This window comes from Nothoprocta perdicaria, unplaced genomic scaffold (genome assembly GCF_003342845.1).
Source record: "Nothoprocta perdicaria isolate Ctin4 unplaced genomic scaffold, notPer1 scaffold_121, whole genome shotgun sequence".
In the NCBI taxonomy this organism is placed as follows: domain Eukaryota; kingdom Metazoa; phylum Chordata; class Aves; order Tinamiformes; family Tinamidae; genus Nothoprocta; species Nothoprocta perdicaria.
Genome location: NW_020454328.1, coordinates 2383267 through 2391257, shown reverse-complemented (window position 1 = coordinate 2391257; position 7991 = coordinate 2383267). Strand labels below are relative to the sequence as shown.

Genomic DNA, 7991 nt, shown 5'->3' with positions numbered 1-7991 from the left:
CGTTTCCGTCCCGCGGCACCGGCGGAAGCGGGGGCTGCCAGCGCGGCCGGAGCGCGTGGCCGGCCCGCGGCCACCCGCCCGCCTGGGACCCTGCCCAGAGGAAAGAGCCCTGGCGTCCTGGCCACCGGCCCCGTCACGGCCCTGCTGACCCAGCCCATGGCGAAAATGGCTTTTCCTTATGGCTTTAGACGTCCGGCCTGGCTCCGGGCGCTTTGCGTTTGGGTGCATTCCCTGATCCTGCGCAGCCAAGAGGCCCAGGAGCCCGGGTGCGAGTGCCCTGCACTGCCCACGTGCCAGCGGCAGCACCCACAGGGTGACGTCCCTCGCCGCAGGTTTTCAGTGAAGACCCTGCTGGAGAAGTACACGGCCGACCCCATCGACGACTCCTCCGAGGAGTTCGTCAACTTYGCTGCCATCCTCGAGCAGATCCTCAGCCACCGCTTTAAAGGTAGCGCCGGCGTGCGGGGGCGGCGGGCGGCGGGCGGCCCCCGCCGTGACAGCGTCACCGCCGTGTCCCCAGGCCCCGTGAGCTGGTTCAGCTCGGATGGGCAGCGCGGCTTCTGGGACTACATCCGCCTGGCCTGCAGCAAGGTGCCCAACAACTGCGTCAGCAGCATCGAGAACATGGAGAACATCAGCACCTCCAGGGCCAAGGTCAGGGTGGTCCTGGGTCTGGCCCCATCCACYTTGTCCCCATCCATGGCCCTGGCCTTGGCTCCATCCCCATGGCCGTCTCCATCTCGCTCCATTGCCGTCCACATCCCCGTCTCCAGATTCTTCCCTGATCTCATCCCTGCTCCTATTCCACCCTATCTCCACCTTCATGTCCCTCCTCATCCTCCTCCCTGTCCCCATCACCATCCTCATTCCCAGGGATATCCCTGACCTCATCTTCTCTCTCTCCATCCCCAACTCCATGTCCACCATGTTCCCATCTCCATCTCTTATCTCCCTCCTCATCCTTGTCCCTGTCCCCATTCCCAACCCCATGTCCACCATGTCCCTGCCCCATCCCCATCTCTATCTCCCTCCTCATCCCTGCCCCTGTCCCCAGCCCCAGCCCCATGTCCACTATGTCCCTGCCCCATCTCTATCTCCCTCCTCATCCCTGTCCCTGTCCCCATCCCCAGCCCTGTGCTCACCCTGTCCCATCCCTTGCTCCTCATGTAGCCCCAGGCCTGGTCCTGCCCCATGAGCTCGCTCTGCTGCGGTGATTTCCCCTACATGAAGGACACAAAGCAGGAGCTGTGGATCTCTGCAAGGGCACGAGGGGGACAAAAGCTCCTGGGGATGGGGGGGMCGGCATGCCCAGCAGCATCGATGCCTCTGGGGACCAGCCCTTGGGGTGGTGGCAGCGGCGGTGGTGGCCGTGCCCGCCTGCAGGGCTCTCTCCTGGCCTCTCCTGCAGGGCCGGGCCTGGATCCGGGTGGCCCTGATGGAGAAGCGCATGTCCGAGTACATCTCCACGGCGCTGCGGGACACGCGGACCACGCGGTGAGCAGCCGCCCGCGTCCCCGCTCGTGTCCCCGCTCGTGTCCCCGCTCGTGTCCCCACTCCCGTCCCCACGGCCTCACGGCGCCCGCCTCTCCACGCAGGAGGTTTTACGACGACGGGGCCATCATGCTGCGGGAGGAGTCCACGGTGCTCACCGGCATGCTCATCGGGCTCAGCGCCATCGACTTCAGGTGCGCGGGGACGCGCAGGGTGCTGGGGACACGCGGGGTGCCCACGACATCCACGGTGACCGGGACGTGTGGTGTGTGCCCAGGACACATGGGGTGACAGCATCATGCGGGGTTGCCTGGGATGTGTGGGGCACCAGGGTCATGCAGGATGCCCGGGATATCTGGGATGCCTGGGACACGCACAGGATGCACGGGGRACAGGGACATGCAGGGTGCCTGCGACATGTGGGTGCCAGGGACACACATGACGCCCAGGACACATGGAGCACACAACCTGTGGGATGCCCGGGACACACAGGGTGCATGTGGGGTGCTGGGGACGTGTGGGGTGCTGGGGACACAGGGGACGCCCAGGACGGGGGGGGGGTGTTCTGCACCCCCTCCTCTCCTCACCCCTCGCTCCCTGCCCGGCTCAGCTTCTGCCTGAAGGGCGAGGTGATGGACGGCAAGACGCCCGTGGTCATCGACTACACGCCCTACCTGAAGTTCACGCAGAGGTAACGCCACGGAAACGGCTGTGCCGGCACCCGTGCGCCCTGGCACCCATGGGTGCCTCTGCACCCACTGAGCCCCGTCTGCCCAGCTATGACTACCTGAGCGAGGAGGAGGAGCGGGGCAGCGTGGAGAGCAGCACGAGCGAGGACAGCTCGCCCGAGCACCCCTACCTGCCGCTCGTCACCGACGAGGACAGCTGGTACAACAAGTGGCGCAAGATGGAGCAGAAGTTCCGCATCGTCTATGCCCAGAAGGTACCGGGGGCTCGGGATGACCGAGCCAGGCTCCCTCCCGCGCGGAGCATCCCGCCCTGGGATGCGCTCCGGGCCCGGCGCCCCGGCTCCCCTGCGTCCTCGGTGCCCTGTGGTGGTGGCCGGGTGGCTGGTGGTGGCCCCGGGGTGGCCCRGCGGTGGCTGCTCAGCGTGGGCTGGCGCAGGGCTACCTGGAGGAGCTCGTGCGGCTGCGGGAGTCGCAGCTCAAGGACCTGGAGGCCGAGAACAAGCGGCTGAAGATGCGTCTGGAGGAGGTGACGGTGCAGAACCAGCTGGAGAAGCGGGAGCTGGAGGGCGTCATCCTGGAGCTGCAGGAGCAGCTGTGAGTGCAGGACGGTGCCCCGAACTGCGGCACCCGCCGCAGCCCTGTCCCCTGCCCGCCCCGGGGACACGCTGCTGACCGTGACCCTGGCAGGTCCCCCGGGGACCCTATGTGCCCTGCAGGGTGCGGRGACCGCAGGCCCCTCGTGGGCCTTGTGTGACCTGCAGGACCCTGTGGTGGCAGGTTGCAGGTGTCAYGCGGTGGGTTCACAGGTGCCCTGGGGCTGGCATGATGGTGTCCCATKTCCCCTACAGCCGTGGGACACAGCAGGGACAAGTCCCCGGCATGCTGGGGCCCTGTGGGATGCAGAAGGTTGATTCCTGGGCAGCCCATTGGTCTGTGGTGGCAGCAGGTCCCTGGTGCTCCATGCCATATATGACCCGCAGGATGTGGTGACCACAGGTCCCTTGTGGTCCAGGTGCCCTATATGACCTGCAGGACCCAGAGATGGCAGCAGGTCCCTGGTGCTCCGTGTCATCTATGACCTGCAGGACGTGGTGACCGCAGGTCCCTCATGGTTCCTGCAGGATGTGGTGACCACAGGTCCCTCATGGTCCAGGTGCCCTATACGACCTGCAGGACCCCAGCGGTGGCCGGTCACGTGTGCGAGGTGCCCCACGCAACCTGCAGGACATGGTGGCAGCAGGTCCCTAGATGCTCCGTGGGTCTGTGGGACGCGGTGGGTGGCAGGTCCCCAGTGCAGCAGGGCACAGGGCGGCAGCGGGTGCCCATCGCTCGCGTCGCCGCCGCGTGCTGAGCGCCCGCGTCGCCCGCAGGACGGGGCTCATCCCCTGCGAGAACCCRCAGCTGGCCCAGCTCCCCAAGGACACGGTGCCGCCCCTGGGCAACCAGTGGCCCTCGCTGGGGACGCTCAACGGCCACGAGAGCGGCTCGGAGGGCAAGCTGTACCGCCGGTGAGCGCCCACGGGGGCCCGCGCCGTGCCCGCGTCCCCGGGGCGCCCCGGGGCTCAGCGCCGTCCCCCGCAGGCACAGCTTCGTGAGCACCGACCAGCTCTCGGCCGAGAACAGCCTCAGCTCCGACTCGCAGCGCCTGGGCGAGGGCAAGCGTGCCGGGGAGCCCTGGGGGCCCTTGGGTAAGACCCTCTGCCCACCGCGGCAGGGGGGCCGGCGCCGCACCCCCTGCACCCGGGATCCCCCCGGCGCCGCCGGCAGTGCCCGTGACGCTCCGTGCCCGCAGGGAAGGACCCCACGCCCTCCATGCTGGGGCTCTGCGGCTCGCTGGCCTCGCTGCCCAGCTGCAAGTCCCTGGCCAGCCTCAAGTCCAACGAGTGCCTGGTGAGCGACAGCAACGACGGCAGCCCGGCGCGCAGCCCCAGCTGAGGCCCMCGGCGCCCGGCCAGGACTGAGCGCGTGGCCCCGCGCCGCGGCGGAGCGTGGGGGACTCGCCAGCGCCCTTGACGCCCCGGCTCCGAACGCTTGCACACGGAGACGTGGGCTGGTCGGGATGCGGGATGCCACGGCGGGGCCTCCTGCATCCGGCYGCCTTGGGGACGGGGTGACGGACTGTGCCACCGTGCAAGGGGGGGACACTGGGAGCAGCCGGGAGCGACTTGGAAGGGTGTGGGGCAACCTCCCTGCTTGTCCCCAGGTCTTGCTCCATGGGGACCCAGCGTCCTGCCCCAGGACACAGGGTCCCTGGGGCACCCACCAGAACTTCRCCTGCCCTCCAGTGCCACCCCACACCCAACTTGTCCCTGTCCCCTCCCCAGGCCAGGGTGTCATAGGGACCCCCCTCACAACAGGGTCTGGCTGCACCTCCTTGCAGCATTGTCCCCCCGCGCCCGCCTTCCCCTTCCCCGCTGGGTTTCGGGTTGTTTTGGGTGTTTTTGGTTTTTAATTCAGCCCCATCTGCCTTGTTGGAGCAAATGGAATCAATAAATGCAGCGATACGAGCCGGCCTCTGCCCCTTCCCCGCAGGGGAGAAGAGCCCGCTGGGGACCCTGCAGTCCCCTCCCAGCCCTGGAGGGGACCAGATTGTCACCTGGGGGGGGGAAACCTCTGCTCCCCAGCCCACCCGCCTGCACAGGCAGCAGCTCCTTGCCCTCAGCAAGGGCTCGTTTTTTTTTCTTTTATTTAAGAAAATAAAAGGAAAGTCGTCCTTTGTGTCCCCGGGGCGGGGGGCAGGGCTGGCACATGTCCCCACGGGGGAGGGCCGGCCATGGGGCGGCTGCCCACGTGCTCTGCACCCCCCAAGAGCAGCAGCGAGGCCCGGCCCGCGAGCAGGGGCAGGACTGTCCCCAGGAGGGCGGCGAGGGCTCCCGGTGCCACCAAGGGGACACTGTGCGTAACGGAGCGGGAGGTGGGTGGCACGTGGAGACCCCCCCCACCCAGGGCTTGGCTCAGCGGTGCCGGGAGCAGCGCCCGCCGGCCACGCGGGCCGGGGGTCCCRTGGTGGCCCCGGGGCCGGCAGGCACTTGCAGGGCGCAGGTGGCCGCGGGTGGCTCTCGGCTCACAGGCTGCTCCGCTGCCGCTCCTGGTTCAGCTTCTGGAAGAAGGTTTTGCCGAACTCGTAGGTGCTGATCATGATGGCGCAGGCCGGGGCCACCTTAATGACACGGGGCAGGAAGCCTGCGGGGACATCACCGTGAGGTCCTGCCGTCCGGCGTCCCTGCACCGCGTCCCCCTCCAGCCACGGCCCTACCTGCAAAGAGTCCCCGCGTGCCGGACTCTGCCCGGATTCGCTGCATGAGGAGCCAGGTGGACGACGACTTGTTGGCAGGGGCTGCGGGGAGAGGGCAGCAGGATGAGGGGCTGCCTGGGGACGGGGGTGCTGCCACCCCCCCGTCCGCCCTCACCTCGCAGTGCGTCGCCGTCGCCCAGCTCGATCTGCCGCCGCGTCTTCACCACGTCGAAGGGCAGCGTGAGCACGGCCGCCACCTGCGCGGGGGCCGGGCTGTGAGCGGCGGGGGGACACCAGCCCCTCACCGTGGCCTCGTGGCTCYGGCCAACCTGTGTCCCCAGCGACTCACCGTCCCCGACACGGCCCCGGAGACGAAGCTGATGGCGAAGGTGGCCTCGTCCAGCCGGGCTTGCCTGCACAGCCATGCCCGCACCAGCTCGTAGTTGAACCAGTAGAGCGCTGCAGGGCACGGGGGACAGCAATGCTGTGGGCAGGTGGCTCGGCGGTCGCCCGATCCCCCCGCCGCCAAGTCCACGTACCTGAGAAGGGCACGTCGCGCAGCACCGTGGGCCCCCAGCCCCTCCAGAGGGACAGCCAGCCGTCCTGCGCCACGGCCGAGCGGATGCACACGCGCAGCTCCCGGTAGCTGAGCGGCCGCGACTGCATCTTGGTGCGGATGAGCTCCAGGGGGCTGATGACCGTCACGGCGCCCACTGCGGCGGGGACGCGCTCAGCTCGGCGCCCGCCGGCCCCCGGTGCCGGGAGCGCGGCGCCGGCGGATACTCACTCCTGGCGAGCGCGCCCGCCACCAAGGGGATGTGGTGGCCCCGGCTGCCCGCGCGGGCCTGCAGGTAGTCGCGGAGCTGGTCATAAGCCGTGAAGTAAATGGCGGTGGCCGGCACGGCCATGACCCTGCGCGGAAAGGGGATGGGGGTGAGCGCGGGGCCACCCACGGGTGCCCCCGTCGTGCCCGCCGGCACTCACAGCGTGGGGGGCAGCCCGCTCCACAGAGACCTGATGCCCTCGTGACGTGTGATCTTGACGAACGCGTCCTGYGGGGAGAGAGGGGTGGTGGGGATGGGGGGGTGCTATGCCCGGCTCTGCCCCCCGCCACCCCCTAGGTGCCCCCTCCCCATACCAGGGTGCCGCTGAAGCGGGTGGGTGCCCGGTACCAGGCGGTGCAGCCGTTGCCGTTTTGGCACACGTATAGGTGGTCCATGAGGCCGTTGCAGTAGAGGAAGCACTTCCCTGGAGCGGGGTGGGGAAAAGGCACCATGTGGTGACGACACCCCCGGCACCTGCCCCCGGAYGGGGCCACCAGCCCCGGGAGCAGCTTCCGAGCTGCCCCGGTGCCACTGAAGCGTCCAGCCCCCGCCCCGGGGGGCTACCTTTGGAGAAGGGCGTCCTCTGYGCCTGCAGCCGGATCTTCACCACGTCCAGCGGCGTCACTGCGGCGGGAGGCACCGTGAGCGGCCGCGCGCGCGGAGGGGACACGCGGCAGGGTCCCGGCCGGGGCGGGGGGACACTCACCGAAGAGGGAGGTGAGCACGGCGCCGGTGCCCGAGGCCACCATCTGCTGCAGCGGGGTGATGGGGGGGCTCGGCGGCGCCTCCTCGGCCATCGCGGCGCCCTCCTGCAGGGGCGCACGGGGCGGCCTTGGCGACGGCCCCGCTCGCCCCGTCCCCGTCCCGTGCGTTATCGGGGCGGCGCAGGGCAGGCGCGGCCCCCGGGAGCCTCGGGGCTGCGCAGGGCCCCGCGTGCCCCCCGGGCCAGGCCGCAGGGCAGGGAGCAAAGTGCAGCGCACGGCGGGGACGCGGGGCCCCGCGCCGCCCAACGCCGCGGCCCGCCGGGCCGGAGCGCAGCTGCGATTCGGGAATAAACCGAATGGAGCGAAACCGGGCGCGTGCTGCTCTGACTCGGCACGGCGGCAAGGTCGGGGCTGCCGGGAATGACCCGAGGGGCTCCGCCAGCGGCCGGGCCCGGGTCCCCCGGCGCGGGGACGGCGCTCAGCACCGCGGGGCTGCAWCCCAAGGGCACCGGAGCGGCCCGGAGCCCAGTGCCCTCGGGAAAAGAGGGAAAAAAAGGATAAAAAATAAAAAGCTCGGGAAAAGCACCAAGCCGCCGGCCCTTGAGCGCGGCCGCGCTGCTCGCGCTCACGTGCGGGGGGCGGCGGCGGGACGGCCCCCCCCCCGCCCCCCGGTGCCGTTTTTAACGTGCAGGTCCCGGGGGCGCCGCCGGGACCCCCGGGCTGGCGGCTGCTCCGCCCCAGGGGGTTGGGGGGGGGGTCACCCCGTCGCTGCGCTTCGCCCCCCCGTGTTTGCACTCCCGGGAGCCCGCCCCGGTGACCGCAGCCCCGCGTGGGGGGGGGGGAACGGGCCCCGTCCCGGAGACACTCGTGCGGCGGCCGCCGGTCCGGGGGCGGCGGGGGGCGCGTCCCGGGGAGGGGGCCTGGCCCCACCTGCTCATTCCAGCCCCGCGCGCCTCCTCCATCCGCCGAGCGCGGCCGCGGCGCCGGCGCCTTTAAGGAGCCCCGCGGGCGCCCCGCGCCGCTTCCGCCCGGGCGCCGCCGCCGCGCA

At 70.4% G+C, this 7991-nt stretch overlaps 2 protein-coding genes across 3 annotated transcripts in view; one reads left to right on the top strand and one right to left on the bottom strand.

Annotated features, from left to right (window-relative positions):
• Nucleotides 1-4146, top strand: part of RUNDC3A (RUN domain containing 3A) — a 5514-nt gene extending 1368 nt beyond the window's left edge. Inside the window, exons 2-11 of one of the 2 annotated variants that reach the window (XM_026054478.1) lie at nucleotides 333-448; nucleotides 521-654; nucleotides 1409-1494; nucleotides 1596-1685; nucleotides 2102-2182; nucleotides 2269-2434; nucleotides 2617-2774; nucleotides 3551-3688; nucleotides 3762-3868; nucleotides 3973-4146. In XM_026054478.1, coding sequence (XP_025910263.1) covers nucleotides 333-448; nucleotides 521-654; nucleotides 1409-1494; nucleotides 1596-1685; nucleotides 2102-2182; nucleotides 2269-2434; nucleotides 2617-2774; nucleotides 3551-3688; nucleotides 3762-3868; nucleotides 3973-4115 — 1219 coding nt within the window. In that variant the 3' untranslated portion in view covers nucleotides 4116-4146. Of the gene's footprint in view, nucleotides 1-332; nucleotides 655-1408; nucleotides 1495-1595; nucleotides 1686-2101; nucleotides 2183-2268; nucleotides 2435-2616; nucleotides 2775-3550; nucleotides 3689-3761; nucleotides 3869-3972 lie in introns of both variants that reach the window. The other variant, XM_026054477.1, reaches the window with a different exon arrangement.
• Nucleotides 4147-5193: 1047 nt separating this feature from the next.
• On the bottom strand, nucleotides 5194-7907 carry SLC25A39 (solute carrier family 25 member 39). Its single transcript, XM_026054491.1, has 11 exons — nucleotides 7874-7907; nucleotides 6946-7048; nucleotides 6804-6863; nucleotides 6554-6663; nucleotides 6400-6467; nucleotides 6203-6327; nucleotides 5955-6128; nucleotides 5765-5874; nucleotides 5591-5672; nucleotides 5437-5517; nucleotides 5194-5363 (listed from the first exon to the last, which is right to left on the bottom strand). Exons 2-11 carry the CDS (start codon nucleotides 7034-7036, stop codon nucleotides 5245-5247), a joined length of 1020 nt encoding a protein of 339 aa, XP_025910276.1. The 5' UTR covers nucleotides 7037-7048; nucleotides 7874-7907; the 3' UTR covers nucleotides 5194-5244.
• Between the last annotated feature and the right edge of the window lie 84 nt (nucleotides 7908-7991).